We start from the raw sequence: 20386 nt of genomic DNA on the forward strand, positions 1-20386 counted from the left end.
AAATATATAAGCAGATAAATATATAAACAGAAAAATAAATAAACAGATAAATAAATAAATAGATAATCCGTTAAGCTCATCATTTTCATCAAATGCTTCCTTGGCCGGCATCCATATTTTCAACATCTATTTTCAGTGTACTTTGTAATTCAATCTGTATATTATTTCTAGCCTGAAGGTACTCTTCATATTTATTCACGCACTAGCCATTGTAGTGTAAATAGAGGTAACATTTTTGTAGTTAAAACGCTCTATGCACATACGCATTTTAACAGCTATTTTCGTTCATTGCTTTTCATTTGTAGTGTGCTCAACGACCAGACAGAAATCTGATAGAGTTTTTATCCTAAACGTCATTTGAAAACAATTTTTTAAATGATGATTTGAAAAGCCGTTACAACAATATACAGTCATTAAAATCTTCATTTACCTATCAAAACTCATAATTCAAGCGTAAAATGACCATTTCAATGGACTCGTTAAATGTCAGCGAGCCCATTTCGTCATCTAAAAAACGACTTGACAAATAGTATCTGACACCAACGTCCTGTATGGCTGTTATATATCACCTGGACACAAGGATTGGTGTGTTAAGGAATTTCCTACTGCCTTAGATTCATATGCACTTATTCAATTCACGATGCTGATAAACATATCAACTTAATAATCTTAAATGGATGTCTAAAAATATTAAATATTATGTTAAGAAAAGATGTTTGTTTGGCGCTGTTTTCCGGTATAGTCGGTATTTTGGGTGCCCCGTCGATTTACCGGTCGAGTCCGTATTTTGAGTGCTGCGATGCACTATTGTCTGGTATAATCTATATTTTGGGTGCAGCGACGTGGTGTCTTGCCGGTATGATCGGTACTTTGGGTGCAGCGACGTGGTGTTTTGCCGGTACGATCGGTATATTAGGTGCAGCGGTGGTGTTTTTCCGTTATGATCGGCATTTTGGGTACAGCAGTGTGGTACTTTGCCGGTATGATCGGTATTTTGGGTGCAGGGGTTTGGTGTTTTACCGGTTGATTCCGTATGTTGAGGTTTGGATGCACCGTTTTACCAGGATACCTGGTGAGTTCGGTTCTACGGTGCACCGGTTTACCTTACTTTAAAATTCTGATAGACACAACTGAATGACAAGTTAATCGTAAGATGGTTGTGACAGGTGTGGACAACTTTTGACATGGACAGGTAGACCAAGATACTTGTTTCCGGCTTGTACCTTCATTATCACAGGTATTTACAACACAGATTGGGTAATTTGATAGCCACATACTGTAGGTAGAATGACTAATATACAAAATGATCGTGTCATTATGTGTGACCTTTCAGTGTGGTAGGGATTACACGGTAAAACGTTATACCGACTGACCTTTGTGGAGTTTAAACACAGAAATAACAAAAGTCTATTAAAATTCAAACAGCTGTCGTCTTAAATCAAAACTTATGGAATATCACTATACATGTATAAATTAAACGTTGTTCATTGAACCAAGAAAGATAAACAAGCAAAATCGATATGAATACATAGTATTACAAGAAAGTGATTGAATCATTGACATATCCAGTTAGATGTGTGTTATTTTGTGATAGTTTTGACATCTGATATGATAATTATCCTCACAATGAAATGAAATTATAGAAATATATTATCGTTTATATCGGTATAAGTATTATCTTTCACTACTTAGACCCGTTCATCAACTTCAAACAGGTTTCAACAAATAAACTAAATTAAAACTTACCTTAAACACAGTCGCTGCTCGAGATGTTTAAACTGACCGCTGTCAAAATGGTGATAAAGTGTACGAAATATGTGAATTGTTCGCCGCATACGTAACTAAAGTTCACACTTGCCTTTCATTGTGGTCGTTCTTACTGTACTCATGAATATGTCAAATTTCACCGCAAAGTCTAATACGTGTTTATATTGTCACAACGAGTTGCTATTAAACAGGTCAGCCTCCGAAAATCCCAGCCCAGTCTAGAGTTAAACTGGATTGATATGTGTCAGAACCGTGACAATGTCTAAAGAAGGTCTCGCGTTTCCGTCTGTTAAATCACCACATCGATTGGCTATGTTCATTGAATTCCTTAAATAATGAAAAATGTTCTTGGTGTCACACTCATGGGTTATACACGACACGGTTATTGTTTTTTTACAATGTGTGTGAGAAAACACCACACCATGGGGGTCGTCACTGCACTGACAACACGGATTTCAATAATCTATATTAAATCAAACGTGCGAGTAGATTTTGTTCGACAGTTATTTGGGATAAAACGAATAGGAAAATAGAATATTAAAAACATTTTTAAAAACTACTGATAGTCGTAAAGGAAAATAAGGAGCATCTCTGTAGAAGAAAATCAATAGAATCTGTAATTAACTGTGGATGGGCCCCGTTACACCAAACGTTAGCTAGACCGTGATTTATTAAACAAGTTTGTCAATATGGGCAGAATAACTGCAACTCAATCATAGCCGGACCGTTTCGCTTCTATCTTCTGAGGAGATCGCGCTAATATCTCACAAGGTCACTTTGAACTTATCCACCGACTTTCCTCTCCATCGTTCTCACAAACAGCACATACATCAATGTGAATGTTACAAAACAAGACAGATCTTTAGTGTAACGACATGTCCTGTCTTTGTCCTTTGTCGAATACACCAGGATCCCTCCGAGTGATGTTTGGACACTCCCTCATAATAAATACAAGAAGGGGAGAGGGTGATTCCGATTAACGCCTAGACATTGTCAACTAGTATGTTACAGCCGTAACGTAGTTGTGTAATTCAATTAGGGCCGTTGAAAATGTTTCTTGTTTGCTTAAGATGACCAAACCTTGTTAATGTTTAAAACAGGATGTATCTGAGTGTACCAGACGGACATCGCATTTGATAATCCAATACGGGAGAATATGGGAAGCTGGCTCTGTTTCTGTCGAAGGTTACTAACAATGATTTATCGTTTATATCTTATTAATATCGTAAAACATCAAAGCTGAATATTAGAATTCAGAATTTGAAATGTTGATATCAGAGTACCAGAAAATAAGTACATCTTTGCATATAATTGTTTGAGAACTGATAATGAGATATCAAACATATTAAACTGACTTAATGTTTAATTTATACGCAAACATAGAGGATAATATCAAATACACTAATCTGACCTAACATAACTCAAATACAACCGATCAAACTCACCAGACTTGATATCTAACACAAGAAAAATAACAGTGATCGTTTCTAATGTGCAGATTAAGTAATGTAAGTGGTCTAAATATTAATTTTGCTCTGCATCCAATGTGTAATGAATAGAGAATGTAATACATGTGGTGAGATTATTGCTATGTCCTCATTGTCCACATTGTGACGCTATCGCTTTGTTGTAACACTATAGTTTTTGCTATTCCAAATAATTGAGAAAAACATAAGGAAAGTGAAATAACTGCATGAAAGAAAACTATTCTTTCAAAATATAAAAATAGGACAATGGTGTGTGTAAAGGTATTTCTATTTTGGTTTTTAGGTAAAAGTAAAGTGTATTATTTACACTTCACACGACTTTGTTTAAACATTACCTATATAACAACAATACTGTCATGTGATGTTTTATGTAGAAACAGACAAATGCAGATGTATACACGTGCAAAACATGTATATCTGGTAAAATAATCTAGCAGAATCAAAAAGGATTTGATGAAATTTATCAAAGAAAATCCTTGTCGGATTTCGATCAAACGTGATTGCAAACATTTGTAGTGGCTTATAGCTAAGTTTGTAAAGCTTGATTAAATCACTCCTGCAAATCAAGGAAGTAACATACAAGCCCGATGACAAGGAAGTAACATACAAGCCCGATGACAAGGAAGGAACATACAAGCCCGATGACAAGGAAGTAACATACAAGCTCGATGACAAGGAAGGAACACACAAGCCCGATGACAAGGAAGGAACCTACAAGCCCGATGACAAGGAAGTAACATACAAGCCCGATGACAAGGAAGGAACATACAAGCCCGATGACAAGGAATGAATCTACAAGCCCGATGACAAGGAAGTAACATACAAGCCCGATGACAAGGAAGTAACATACAAGCCCGATGACAAGGAAGGAACATACAAGCCCGATGACAAGGAAGGAACATACCAGCCCGATGACAAGGAAGTAACATACAAGCCCGATGACAAGGAAGGAACATACAAGCCCGATGACAAGGAAGGAACATACAAGCCCGATGACAAGGAAGGAACATACAAGCCCGATGACAAGGAATGAACCTACAAGCCCGATGACAAGGAAGGAACATACAAGCCCGATAACAAGGATGGAACATACAAGCCCGATGACAAGGAATGAACCTACAAGCCCGATGACAAGGAAGTAACATACAAGCCCGATGACAAGGAAGGAACATACAAGCCCGATGACAAGGAAGGAACATACAAGCCCGATGACAAGGAAGGAACATACAAGCCCGATGACAAGGAAGGAACATACAAGCCCGATAACAAGGAAGTAACATACAAGCCCGATGACAAGGAAGGAACATACAAGCCCGATGACAAGGAAGTAACATACAAGCCCGATGACAAGGAAGTAACATACAAGCCCGATGACAAGGAAGGAACATACAAGCCCGATGACAAGGAAGGAACATACAAGCCCGATAACAAGGAAGTAACATACAAGCCCGATGACAAGGAAGGAACATACAAGCCCGATGACAAGGAAGGAACCTACAAGCCCGATGACAAGGAAGGAACACACAAGCCCGATAACAAGGAAGGAACATACAAGCCCGATGACAAGGAATGAACCTACAAGCCCGATGACAAGGAAGGAACATACAAGCCCGATGACAAGGAATGAACCTACAAGCCCGATGACAAGGAAGGAACATACAAGCCCGATGACAAGGAAGGAACACACAAGCCCGATAACAAGGAAGGAACATACAAGGCCGTTGACAAGGAATGAACCTACAAGCCCGATGACAAGGAAGGAACATACAAGCCCGATGACAAGGAATGAACCTACAAGCCCGATGACAAGGAAGGAACATACAAGCCCGATGACAAGGAATGAACCTACAAGCCCGATGACAAGGAAGGAACATACAAGCCCGATGACAAGGAAGTAACACACAAGCCCGATAACAAGGAAGGAACATACAAGGCCGTTGACAAGGAATGAACCTACAAGCCCGATGACAAGGAAGGAACATACAAGCCCGATGACAAGGAAGGAACATACAAGCCCGATGACAGGGAAGTAACATACAAGCCCGATGACAAGGAAGGAACACACAAGCCCGATGACAAGGAAGGAACCTACAAGCCCGATGACAAGGAAGTAACATACAAGCCCGATGACAAGGAAGGAACATACAAGCCCGATGACAAGGAATGAATGTACAAGCCCGATGACAAGGAAGTAACATACAAGCCCGATGACAAGGAAGTAACATACAAGCCCGATGACAAGGAAGGAACATACAAGCCCGATGACAAGGAATGAACCTACAAGCCCGATGACAAGGAAGGAACACATAAGCCCGATGACAAGGAAGTAACATACAAGCCCGATGACAAGGAAGTAACATACAAGCCCGATGACAAGGAAGGAACATACAAGCCCGATGACAAGGAATGAACATACAAGCCCGATGACAAGGAAGTAACATACAAGCCCGATGACAAGGAAGGAACATACAAGCCCGATGACAAGGAAGGAACCTACAAGCCCGATGACAAGGAAGTAACATACAAGCCCGATGACAAGGAAGGAACATACAAGCCCGATGACAAGGAATGAACCTACAAGCCCGATGACAAGGAAGGAACATACAAGCCCGATGACAAGGAAGGAACATACAAGCCCGATAACAAGGAAGTAACATACAAGCCCGATGACAAGGAAGGAACATACAAGCCCGATGACAAGGAATGAACCTACAAGCCCGATGACAAGGAAGGAACACACAAGCCCGATAACAAGGAAGGAACATACAAGCCCGATGACAAGGAATGAACCTACAAGCCCGATGACAAGGAAGGAACATACAAGCCCGATGACAAGGAATGAACCTACAAGCCCGATGACAAGGAAGGAACATACAAGCCCGATGACAAGGAAGGAACACACAAGCCCGATAACAAGGAAGGAACATACAAGGCCGTTGACAAGGAATGAACCTTCAAGCCCGATGACAAGGAAGGAACATACAAGTCCGCTGACAAGGAATGAACCTACAAGCCCGATGATAAGGAAGGATTTTTTGTCTTCTATGAAAAGTAATTGCGAGTTTGACATCAACTCTACAAACTTAAATATCGAATAGCCGAGTTATGATTTTTTCTTTTGAAAGGTTGATTAAAATAACTCATAGAATGAAGGTACTTAATCACTAACAAGATACTCTCTATAAAGAGTATGAAACTCATCCCAAGATTGTGTAAAATCCCCAAAGGAACGAAACCACTGGGGTGCTGATAAATTATTATGGCATCGGTATATATGTAGATATGTGCATCCCTTATCCCTTTTCGATTTCAGACCCCGGTTGCTCAAAAGTTAGTTCGTGTTAACCAGAGGTTAGGGAAGAATACAATTGTTACCACTAAAGAAATAAGGATTGAAGAAAAAACAAACTTGACATTAAAAATATAATTTGACCTATCTCAACAAGTGTAAGCTAGTCTTTGAACAACCGGGCCCAGGTCACAAGGATCATTTACATTGCTAGTTTTATTTGGTGGACAGCCTAAACATGTAGATTCGTATGTTTATAGTATTTTGTATGCATATATTTACACTCACTGAGATAGAACAAATAAATACATAGCTCATTACATTCTGTCTAATATTTTCACATGATCAATATTTAGCAGAAAAATTGTATACATTTGTAAATGATTAATGAATTATTCACATTATAATATTGAAATTGTGGTAAACGACGACACTTTTATTTTAAATGTATACCTTTACTTTCATCTAGCGTGAAATCAGATGTTTTAATGCCACAATACACAGCTGACCTAAACGTATCTTCCTGCTTGCAATTAAGCATATCATTGTGTGGTCAGCAAATGGATCGAATTGACATCCATTCTTTGTTCAATGCAACTAACATATCACAGCAGGAACGTTTAATGTGTGTATTGTATATGAACCACACCTACAATAGAGTACTTATAAATAGTTTTAACTTCACTCCTTAAAGGCATAAACCTGAGATGATATTTACTGAAATTCAAAATTTGGCGTCTTTAAATCTTCAGAGCAGTCGCCCAAGAGAAATAGTTCAATATATAGCGCACCCGTCTTAATGTACTAATAATTGAATCCACGGTACAAGAACCCTAACTGATCTTAAGCTATGTTAGGTGTTGATTTACCTATTTACTAAATACTCAGCGTGTTTGGCTCGAGTTAAAACTCATTTATTATCAAATCCATTGCACTACATCTATAACTTATTTAATATCTAGTTAGTTTGTATCTAGTTTCATCCCCCACAGATTACAATACTCACCAGGTGTTTTCCACTTAAAACATTCATAATGGTTTGTGGGCTTTTGCGTTTGTTAATCCCCGGGTGGGCAGCTAAAGAATAGCCCCCATTTCGACCTTACTAAGGAGGATTTGCCCCCTACCCACGACAGAGACCAACAGCAGCGACCAGGCATTTGGTTGCATACACTGAGGTGTTTCAGTACAATAGCCGCTATTCTCCCAATCTTACGTATATAATTGTTGACCCGCTCGAACTATTGCACTGTATATATTCAGTCAATAACAGAATAATAGAAATCTCATTCATAACTTCCTTACAGGAAATAATCTCGCGATCGTTAAATATAATGAAACATAATTAAAGACAATTCTATTGTTAGAGATACAAAAACGACCTGGCGTAGTATGTGCTTATTAGAAATATATTAAATTGAAGGTTATGGTGTTTTTCTCACCATTCCCATAGACACTGTTTACCTGATCTATGAGAATGGTCAGGACAGTCAATGAACGTAAATCATGACTTACAGATCATTAAATGTCTAATTATTATTAAGCGATTGCTTTCTCGCGTGATGTTACGGCAGAAATGATTTAAATATGTTAGAAAACACCAATGGACAGGGCTTTTTTCGTCTCAAAAGAATACACTTCATATATTTTAACAATGCTTTCTTATAATTAGAATTCATACTTGTACTTCTTTCGAACAGAACATGACTATCTCACTGATACAGGTCAGCTCTTTTACTAGGATGAGTGATCTAATAATGATAGAAAATCTCATCATACCTCACCGAATTCAGAGATTAGTTACGGTATTTGAGATTGATAAAAACTGGTGCAAGAATTTCACATTAACACATTTACCTAGCTGGCTGGAACGTTCCTAAAATACAAACATAAACATATACTAATGTAAAACAAATCTCTATCAAATTGCAGTAATTAATCGATTAATATGTCAATCAAAAAAGGAGAACTACAGTCAAAACTGGGATTTTAGTAACAATTTGTATTGTTTTGCCGTGTTTGATTTTTCTAAGGAAATATGTACTAATATGAAAACAAACGAAACGAGACTTGCACTAAAAAAACCAATAAAAGTGAAATGGACGACTCAAAATGATTCAAATTACAACTGATAAAAATGTGTAACAGTGTATTTCTACACAAAACAAGTCGACAGGAAATAATATATGCATATATCATACTATGTCATTTACCAGCATAACAGAGAAATTAAGAAAAGCTGTTCGGAAAGCAATATTTATCAGCGTTAAAATGTATATGTCATTGACAGCAACAGTATCCATAGCAGAAAAGGTCCTCACCAAACACATCATATATTCTGACACGATAACACAGACTGATGCACATCAACGTAGAATATCAATGAAAATGGAATAATTATCAACAAGTCAATACGGTGCTCAGAAACGAACAAAACGGAGAACATTAGCTAAAATTATAGGTATGTACAGTATTGTTACATCGTTGGCAAAGAAAGGAAAATATTATCGACAGAAAAACGGCAGAAGGAAACGAGTAAATATGAACAAGTTTATAAGTGTGCATCATCTGTAGTGGTAGTCATGAGCTTTCTCTTGTCAATCGATTGTTTATTGTAAGCAAAAATCTGTATTATATATCCTACAATTGAAATCATATCTTCAATAGGTTAGGAAAACGTCTCATAAAAACAAAAAATAAAACTTTAAGAAAATTAATGATTCTTATACATTTCAGTAACCAAATAATAAGAAAAGACAAACATGTAAAAACTTGGAGACAATGACATGTGAATCCTGACATGACATATAACGCAGCTTAATAACGCTATGACTTTCTCATTATGCCAGTCATTGGATCTATCTCTCTTCATTTAATTTAGTGCATAACACAACGAAGCTATGCATTCTGTCCATTGTTACTTTATTATCAATGTTACATGAAAATACTCATTTTGACTTGAAAGTTTTCTAGGGAAAACAATAAAACCCGCTCGAGTATATATATATATATTTGCATTCACATTGATATACACATCTATTGGTACAACGTTTTGCTTATTCCATTTATGCACAATTAAAATATATTACTTGTGTTTCTTTGATACAGTTCCTGAGACAAATACAATACAATGTATATATTGTTCTGACATTTATCAGATTTATTGATTGAAATATGCTTGTTTGTGTGTTCTTCATACAACAAGATGTGTTATATTATGTGCAGTAAAACAATATGAAAAACTCTTCAAATTTTATATGACAGTATCCTCATTTACAATATAGATAATTTCAATGAAAAACTAATAGAAATTACCAATATGTTAACATAAACATAATCCAAGCTCAAATTTAATAAACATTGGACAAAATATGAACAAAAGAAAGGTTTACATGGAGCCTCCTGAAAAAAAGAACAATGTGAATAAAACCAGGTGTTCCGGAAGAGTAAGAATTTTTTCCCCATCGAAGACACCCACCTTGTAAACCTTGGTTAATCCAAATTAGTAATTTCAGTAAAATCCTCAAGAAATATACATGTTTAGCTAAAGCTTGAATATTTCACAGGTTGACTTGTTTCCAAGTTTACGTAGGGTTTTTAGATGTAATTTGTTTTCTTTATCTATACAAAAACACTTCTAAATAATATCAAAGCTGCCTCAAATGCATGGTAACATATCTAAAGTAATAATCAATGCATTGACAAAGAGATACAGGATGAAAACGACACATTATGTCATCCATTCGAACCTAACAATCATCAAACGCTTCCAGCTTTATATACCACAAAGGCTGACCATACAATTATTAGAATTTGACATACACCGTATGCATCTATATAAATACACACATGTCTATTCTATTGTTACCTAGATGACTGGTTTTAACCAGAGGAACAGTGAAAATATGTATATAATTATATTCAATGGAAACCGAAAATCCCGATGAGATATACCATCTGACTTGCATGTCAACACATTGTACATGGATTTTCCCCCTGACTGAATATTTTTCATAGTAGGATTACATAAAGCAGAAAAGTAGAATATACATGTACATTTTATAATTGTCATTAAACGATTGAGGATATACTAACTCTTTAGAACACTGTTTAAAAGGATTTACTACAATGTTTTACGTGTTGCTGTGATTTATTTCTAGTAATTAACAGCACTGTGATTATAAAAACGACAAGGGAAACTGATGCGACAATTCATGAGAGAAAAAAAAAGTGATCAAAGTATTGGCTAACTGTTACAAATACATGTTTTCAATGTCAAGAACATTAACTTTTACATTCAAATAAATATCAGCCAATATGCAATACCAATACAATGCACATGTAAAAAGAACCTGCACAGCATACATATTCCTTTTACACTGAATTCGTATTCATGTAAAGCGACATTTACTCCTTTCGGTAAGTTTAAGTGTATTTTACGATATATAATTCAGTTTATCCGAAAAACACATTTTACATCAAACATAATACTTACTTCACTGCAATACAGGTGTGACTTTTCTGTGAGTTTTCACATGCAATTATATGGATATGCATGTTTAGCTTAATCTATACATAAACACTTTAAAATAATGTAGTTATTTCCTATTGCCTAGAAATTCTGAAGACACAAACATCATATCAAAGCTGCCTCAGATACATAGTTACATACCCAGAGTAATGCTCAATGCATTGACACAGAGATACAGGATGAATTCGACCCATTATGTCATCCTTAGTTTAATGGATAATACGCCCGATACATAGAGTATCGGTACTACATTATCATTTATTTATCGTCAAAGAAAATTAAAAAAAAAAAAAAAAAAACAAGATAAGTGACTAGACAATAGACTTAAATATATAAATCTTATGCCATGATTTTGCATTTTGAAGTATATATCTACAGTAATATTGATACTGTGTACAGCTGGTGTATGACCTTTGTTTTGGGTGTAGACAGAAAAAATCACGATTTCACAATCTAACCCGATAACTTATGTCAGATAGTAGTATACTGGTCAGTCTGGGGAATGTTGAATACTTATTACACAGCCAAGTAACATGGTATAATGTTGGACATATGCTTTAGAGTTGTTAACGTCGTGAAAAGTGTAAGTACTTCTCGGCGCTGGTAAAGATTAAGTTATTACTCGATACCGAGCAGATACAAGATAATACAGTCACTAGTTATATACACCCAATGTAGATTATAGACTAAGTTTCGAAATATCTTTGAACGATAAATGTGTATGCCTTGAAGCCCTTAAAAGGATAATGGTTGTATAAATGATTGTTATATTCTATGAAGATCTATTAAGATGTTGGCTAAATAAAATGTTTACATTTCTTTCAAATCGGCCTACAATGTATATACATAGTTTCAACGTTTTATCGTGTTGGTATATCAATGAGTACATTTATATACATATTTTGTATCATTTTAACCTATATCGATATCAGGGAGTATGATTATAAATGCAGGTTTCCCAAAATTTTACCTGATTAATTGAAAATTATACAAAAAAAAAAAAAAAAAAAAAAAAATTCTCAACACTTTGCTCCATACGCAATTAAGTGAAGATTTCTCATCATTATTTTCTATAAGGTTGTTTGCGCCTTTTTATATATTTCTAAACATTAACACATAATCATGTTACATACGTGACAGTCTGTATAACATATAACGATTGACTTCATACAAGAGAGGACAGACCATTTAAAAAGACCATCGACATTCTTCTTGTGTTCATTTGGAAGTTTGGCACTGACATCGATACAGATCTATACAGTGATTTACAGAAATAAAGTTTATATAAATTTTCAAAATTAACATTGAAGAATGAGCTCGACTTTTACCCTTTGGAAGAGTTAAAAAACATGCATTAAATAAAAACCATGAAGTAATAATTCTTAGTGTTTCGATTACCTTTATGGCGGGTCTTAGAACTCTCATATATCTATTCTGATCGGACCAATTGGTAGGGGTATTACTCAAACGCGTATGTATCCGTTCATCGAATAAGTCAATAACGAAATAATTATTTTCTACGTCAAATATATAGAAATGATTCTTTTTGTTGTCACCTATCATACATTCAAGGTATGGACAATATCAAGTTAAGAAAGTTTGATACCAACATGAGCTCTCCCACACAGGTAGAAAAATAATTCCTGGCATGAATGCCAAAGCCATAATAAAAACCTGCCTTTTTGATTGAAAATGCTGTTCAGTTGTAACGGCCACATACATAAGTTTTACTCTGAAACTAAAAAAGATAAGCGTGTTGGTGTGAAACACACCTTTATACTCATGGACTGACTGTTTCATGGGCTCTTCCCCGACGTGTAGACGCGGATCAATGCACGAGTGATGCTGTCCAGAAATAGTATAAATATTTGTTATCATAAGTTTGTCTTGGTGTAGCTATGGCTTGTATTACCGAGGTGGATCGCTTCATCGCCAACCCACCGACCATTATAGCAAAACCCAAGCACAGGTAATTAATAGTGAGTTCTTTAGTGATTTTGCCCTACTGGCCTATATCCCGACTAGACGAAAGGATACACATATGGTTCACTTTTATAATTTATATGCTTTATCATCCTCCATATTACGTCAGACATCGTACTTTCGAGGATGTCTGCCTCTTTCTTCTTTTCTTCAATACAAATTAACCGATATTGTGTCTCGCCAGCTATCACTCTAACGGCGGATTCTTGTGCATTACCATTTATGTGCTTAATTGTAATGTTTACTGTAAGGGCAGTTTCTTTGAATTTATTTTGAAATCGATATTGTGCTTGTTTGAAGGAAAGAAGACGCCAAATAAATATACTAGCAGTACAAAACACTTATAGATAAAAGTACTGCAACGATATTGTGCATCATTGCTAGTGAACATTAGTTAACTGCATACAGCGATGATTCATTGTAATCGTAATAACAATTTTATAGCAAGTGAATTTCAAATCAATATCATCACAAATATATAATACTCCATTCCCCGCAGTAAAGTCTGCAACCTTCTTCGCCCTTTACCTTATCTAGACATTGATTTCATAAACAACACGTGTTTTAATCAAATAAAACAGAAAAAATGCAATTATCAAGCATTCTATACCCTCGCCGTTATCACTTACAATGATTGCAAAAAAAAAAACATGAAGACGTCTATATTTCTGGTGATGTCGGTTTACTGTAGGACGTTCCATCTGTTTAATTCTACACAGCATGCAATTGTTTAATCTGTATTACATATAAGACAATAGATCCCCAAATTTACCTAAACGTATCTGTGAACGGTTTAAAACCATTGGTAATTCAAAAGTCCTAAACAAATTACTTCGAAATCAAGCAAGCATCCTCCGACGATGTCAAACCTGACAGTGAAACAGCACGTGCAGTTTGTAATACCAAGACAAGATTGTGATATATGCTAGCATGACATCATATGTCTTCACACCCTTTCTGATATTTATTGACAATGTCATATTTGGTGACACCTCGTGATATTAGTTGACATATCACAACATCCGACGACACATACATTTATATTTTAATGATTTTGTTTTAATATCTGATGACATACGTTGTGCTTTTTTCTAAATAATGTCATATATGCTTACACATAGTACTTACTGGAATAGTGTGATATTTTATGACGTTTATTCTAATATTTACTGGCAGATCGGCATATCTCACAACAAACGTAGCGATATTTTCGGACATACAAGCAAACACATATGAAAGTATATATCGTGATAACGTCACACATTCTGATATACACACACCAATTCATATCTATAAACTTGCACGTTAGGAAAGAAGATGAGTAATACATGTTCGGTTTACCAAGTTATAATGTCGATAAAACAGAAGACTCGTAATTTTAAAAATCCTCTTGTCTTATTCTATCATTTTGCCAAGAGTATATTTCATTTGTTCAGTTCCGCCTTCGTTTTTTTCGAATTTCAGGTTATGTAACGATTTTTGTTACATGTTGGCATTAACTTGATGTGTTTTTATCCACATATACATATACATTTGTTTTCGTCTATATACTGATATAGTACTCTATATTCATACATATTGTATTCACTAAAGATGATTATTGATACATTTATGTATATATGTATTAATCTATTTACTCTCACTGCAATTACAACTGACATCTGCTTAAAGATAATGGATTGCTGTCATAATGAAATAGATACATCTAATAAGAAAAGTGCACAGCACTTATCAATGTATATTAATTTACAAATTTAGAAATGAATTTTTAATTGTGTAGCCATTTCAATGATAGCTTCACTTGTCAATCAGTTATTACTTCATAACCTATGGATCTATTATTACCTCAAAGTGTTATATTTGCAAACACATACGGTAAGAACTTTCCAGAACATGAGATAATCTGGGGTAAAAAAGTTATATCTACAAACACATACGGTAAGAACTTTCCAGAACATGACTTTGACAAAGACTAAGATAACCTGAGGTAAAAAAGTTATATCTACAAACACATACGGTAAGAACTTTCCAGAACATGACTTTGACAAAGACTGAGATAATCTGGGGTAAACAAGTTATATCTACAAACACATACCGTAAGAAATTTCCACAACATGACTGTGACACAGACTGAGATAATCTGAGGTAAAAAAAAAAGTTATATTTACAAACAAATACAGCAGTAAAATTCCAGAATATGGCTGAGATACAGACTGAGATAATCTGAGGTGAACAAGTTATATTTACAAACACATACGGTAAGAAATTTCCAGAATATGACTGTGACACAGACTGAGATAATTTGTGGTAGGGAAGTTATATTTACAAACAGATATTGTAGGAAATTTCCAGAATATGACTGTGATACAGACTAAGATAATCTGAGGTAAACAAGTTATATTTACAAACACATACGATAAGAAATTTCCAGAACATGGCTATGACTTAGACTGAAGTAATCACCAAATGATTCAATATTTCATTCCTGTTCAACTCAAGATTTTTCTTTTTCAACGAAAAACATAACCACTCTATAGTAGCGTTGTCCTATCTTTGAGTATAAATCTATGAATATAGACTACAAATATAAATTATATTAAATGATAATCTAATACTTTTGGTCAGCGTTGTGATGCTGTTAATAACAAAAGGACTATATCAATAAATGGAATGTTTAATAAAGTAATGAATATTACTGAAAACTGTCCATACATGTAGTATGTTTGTCACTACAAAAATAGAAATAACAACTTATGGGAAACGCAATTTTCACACGCATGAAATTTCCAACTCTGTGTAATTACACAGTATGTTTTTTTCAAAAACATAATAGTAATATTTGAATTACAGCTGAGTAACATTCTCACAGTTTACAAGTTGTCATTAGTATAAACAATTCTTTCTTATTCATTCTTAAAACACTTTTTAGTAAAAATGTTTATTTAACTGGCTTTCGCATATATCGTTAAATTGAGGAATTTAATCTACAAAACCCAATCGAAGTAATGGACACTAAAATTATTCAGATTTTTTTTTATGTTCATAAATATATCGACATGAGGATTGTTGTGAGCTATAAAGCTGGACATGTATGATGCTAGTTAGTTTGTCTGTTTCTTCCGTTGTTATATTATTTGTCCTCATTTCAGAACGTGACATTACTTACTCCGTTTGATCAAGATTTACATGGCTGGTGCCGTCGATAAAGCGGGAAGACGCTTATACTTCTCGAACGCCTGATATACTCCCCGTACTTTATCAAGTGTTATCGCGTAAATCTTTCTTTTGTTAAGATTTTCCCATAGTTTTATTAAATTCGAGTTTAAATTATGACTAATTTGATTTGTTTTTTTTTCTTTTTATTCTGAACGACTGTGATGCAACTAATCTAACGTGTAATATGCGCTGATGTACATTTTTGTTTGTGATTTCAATAATCGTTGGTACTTGAATATTATTATATTATGATTATTTAAAAAAAAAATGAAAATTTCTACATGTTGATTTTATGTTGTAGCTTTCAAAACGGATTAAGGAAGATACCAACAACATATCGACTGTACAGCACAAACCAGAACAAATGACATGTATACCTGGGTGAAATTATTTTTCTTATTGAAATGAAGAAAATATCTAACCTCCACATGCATTTTATCAATAGGTAATACATAATTATATTACTAATTATCCGAAACAAATAAGAAATGTTGTCTTCTGCGAAAACTACCAGATGAGATCCTTGACATATTTCACAAACGGCGCATTGTGAGTTTTAAATTGCATATGGAATTGACACGACCTATTTTTCAAGCAAATATGGTATAAGATGAACGTTTCTTAGTAAATCTTGAAGTCATATCCGCTCTCTTTCTTTAATCTGTATTGATCACATTATGATCTGTGAACGTGCGATGTCATTTGGTTATATAAAGTAACGTCCCAGTAAGCAATATTACACGTGTAATGCGTAAGTATAAGTATATTCACTGAATTATAAGGCAATCATGTGATATAAATACCACAATTAAGCAATAATAGCTGCCATCAACGACAATTACCGATTCAATTTACTATTAATTTTGTAAAAAGAAAGATTGATTACATTGAATTTTATGCGTTTGATGTACTATATTATTATTGAAATATACAAGAAATCGAACGCACACAAGAACTGGATACAAAACATAACGACACTAGGTCAACAACACCATTAGAGGAAACGCATTGTATATGTTGATGTTTAAGGATACCCTTAACTTAGATATAACGACTCCCATCATCAATTTACGTTGACTGTTTGAGCAGGCGATACTCAAGAGGAAAAATGATAATATACAGTTCATATAAGCTTCCAAATCTAAGTCTAAACCTTTTTTTTATTATGGAACCCTATAATAAAACAATTATATCTCGACCATTATCGCGCAAAAATATTGATGACTCAAAATCATCATGCGTTGACATTATAGTACTGCACCTGATATTAGTATGATAAGAATTAATATTATCACAAGTCCATACGACTACAGCTTGTCTGCAAAGTTTGCTATATAAATTTTGGTTAAGTTAATACAGTTTGATGAAAAGCTACCGAACAGTCGGCTGCAGACATAGACATGTAGCATGTGCGTGCCAAAACAACACTTGGTGTTGCCGCATGATAGCAGATATCGTCGATATTCCTTAATAAACTATTTCCCACTTGTTCTATAAGATAATCGACATGTACCAAGAAGCACGACATATCCCACCATTGATGTATTGGTAGAAAGCCGTGTTTACAAACTAACAGGGTTCACATGTGTCATCTGCACGTTATACTGTCGATAAACTACTGCGAATCAATGTCACTTTTATCGATAAATGTAGAATAGCGCAAAATAAAGACGCTTCTGAAACCAATTTGTCTGTCGTTATTATATGAAATGTAATTATGCAATCTAAGTTTAGCAAGCGCATTCCACTTAATGTAGCTCCTATCAGACATTCATAATAATCAACCGACTCCTTCTTATCTCCTTTGTTATCGTTCTTAAAAAATAGTTCCAATGTGTATTTTCGATGCCTGTATGGCGTAACGCAATATTTCAACGAAAATGTGTTTCCATGTACGAAAACAAGGAAAATTGGAACATGTGTTAAATAAAATATACTTGTTCAACCGTACATGTAATAGGTACGGTGTACATTGCAATGTATGTTTCATTTCCTTTTTACGGTACTTTGGCTTCTAATTACAAGTTTCGGTTTACGTTGCAGAACATTATATTAGCGATTCTAACACTTTGTTGTTTCTATAAAGTAAATATTGTCGATTCGAACTGGGTTATTATTGAACATAGCTTGTGACTTACTATAATTTTTGCCATTATTACTGAATCTAATTTTTGCCTTTTTCTCTCTTCATTTTTAGGTTATTGTCGAAACTAATCTGTGGATTGTCCGTTCCGTATTTGTTGATATTGCGAAGTCTGGCTTGAGTATTTTTCTGTCTATCCTCAGAAATCTGGCGAGCACAAAAAGTGGGTGTCTGTTTCATTTTGAGACGATATTGTCCACTCTTTAGTTTCCATTTTGCTACTAATTTATCTTATCAGTACTACCACGTGTTTTACATTTTTTTACTTTCATATTACTAATGTTGGTTGTAATATGTTGTTTATTGTTTTTTTTATTTACTAGAAAATTGCATTCTTACATCATTATACATTGTTTACTATTTAGACGAAACCGTCGATTCTACACTTCGTTTTGTTTAACTATTTGTACAGTGTTACAGTAAGGGAGTATATTGTGATGGTAAATCGCAATATCTGTACTGGTGACAGCGCGGAGCAGGATATCCGATGGCTGCTTAGGGTATATCTTCCTTGTTTAAGGGATTTTGTTATTTGAGGCTGAATTGTATTTAGGGTTTTTTTTCGATATTTTAGATTTTCACTATTCTCACTTCTTTATCATGTGCAAAATATTGTTTGTAAATATTAATACAATCAAACCATAATCAGAACTGGAGCAATAAAATGAAATAAGAGAAAGTAACATAGAAAGAAATTATACTTACTATTCAGTATAGTTTTAATATCCCTTACACATTGCCCACGAAAGCATATCCTTGGAACATAACTCATCACAATAGTTTTCACAATAAATTAAACACGCGAAATTTGTTCTTGTCTCAAGTAAATCCAATCCTTCTCGCAATTTCTGTAAAAGAAGAGAGAAAGCGAAGTTTAAAGAAAATATAAACAATTACTTAATTGCAGTGTGACAGAAGTTCACGTGATAAATGTGACTTGAATTACAGTTCTTCTTACATACGATAAGCTGCTTTATAAGAACTTAATCCAATCAACATTTATTCGTGTGTAGAACATTTTCGAATTATAGTAACGAGGATTTCAGTAATATGTGTACTCCTATTTCTAATCCTATTATAGAAACAACGCCCATATTTTAGAATTTATTTTGTCACGAATATTTGTTTTTATTCTAATTGATCACTTAAATTAATTGTAACCTCATGTCTTTAATTTTGTTTTCAGATATATAACTTTGATCATATTTAGTTTTAAAGGTTTTGGAAAACAAAGTTGAATTTGATTTTGGGTAGAGGACATATTATAATCAAGTAGAAAGACAAACGTATGTATGCTCATTAATACAAGTATCGCAGAAGAAAGGAACCCATAATATGATGACGCAAACGTAATACATTTAATGTAACATTGCTACGATATCAAACGATTTCGGACAGAGTATTTACTGTCTTGCGCTTTTGTCTTAATAAAGGGCATCTTAGATGATTAATTACTATTTTCTTTTTTAGGTCAATTTCAACAAAATATTCAAATTTCTTTTTTAAACACATGAATATATAAAGGGTTACAATATATGATATAAAATTAGAATAGCAAGACATTGCGAAAGCCAGAATTAAATAAATATCTTACCTAATCTGAAGAGCTTGAAACCATTTCAAGCATGTCAAAAAGCCATAACTATGATATTTATCTACGTCTCATAAAATCTTCCTTTCTACCTAATTGATTCAGACTAGGCAGATAACGGATAACACTGTGTACATTACCTCTTTTTCATTAGTTTTAAGACAAATGTGCTGCTGGTATTGAAAGTACTTAAATAAATGTTTTGTACCCGAACGTAAGAATACATGGTGTTACTTAGAACATCGGCGTCGATATAAATTAACATTATTTGTTTTTAAATTCCGACTTCAAAACATATTTATATATATTGCAGTTTCAGTTGTGCAAGTGTTAAAATTCCAAATCAATAATACTCCGCGTTTCCTTCAAAATCAAATTT

At 34.3% G+C, this 20386-nt stretch overlaps 2 protein-coding genes across 2 annotated transcripts in view; one reads left to right on the forward strand and one right to left on the reverse strand.

Annotated features, from left to right (window-relative positions):
* Positions 1-19257, reverse strand: part of LOC132561834 (matrix metallopeptidase-21-like) — a 125807-nt gene extending 106550 nt beyond the window's left edge. The window contains exon 1 of the mRNA XM_060226538.1: positions 19122-19257. The gene's annotated coding sequence lies outside the window, so the exon portion shown is untranslated. The remainder of the gene's footprint in view (positions 1-19121) is intronic.
* LOC132561839 (coagulation factor V-like) lies at positions 3501-4827 on the forward strand. The gene is made up of 3 exons (XM_060226547.1): positions 3501-3515; positions 3823-3987; positions 4378-4827. Exons 1-3 carry the CDS (start codon positions 3501-3503, stop codon positions 4825-4827), a joined length of 630 nt encoding a protein of 209 aa, XP_060082530.1.
* Positions 19258-20386: the final 1129 nt, after the last annotated feature.

Source organism: Ylistrum balloti, unplaced genomic scaffold, assembly GCF_031769215.1.
Source record: "Ylistrum balloti isolate Yb309-2 unplaced genomic scaffold, AGI_CSIRO_Ybal_v1 Utg371288, whole genome shotgun sequence".
NCBI lineage: Eukaryota > Metazoa > Mollusca > Bivalvia > Pectinida > Pectinidae > Ylistrum > Ylistrum balloti.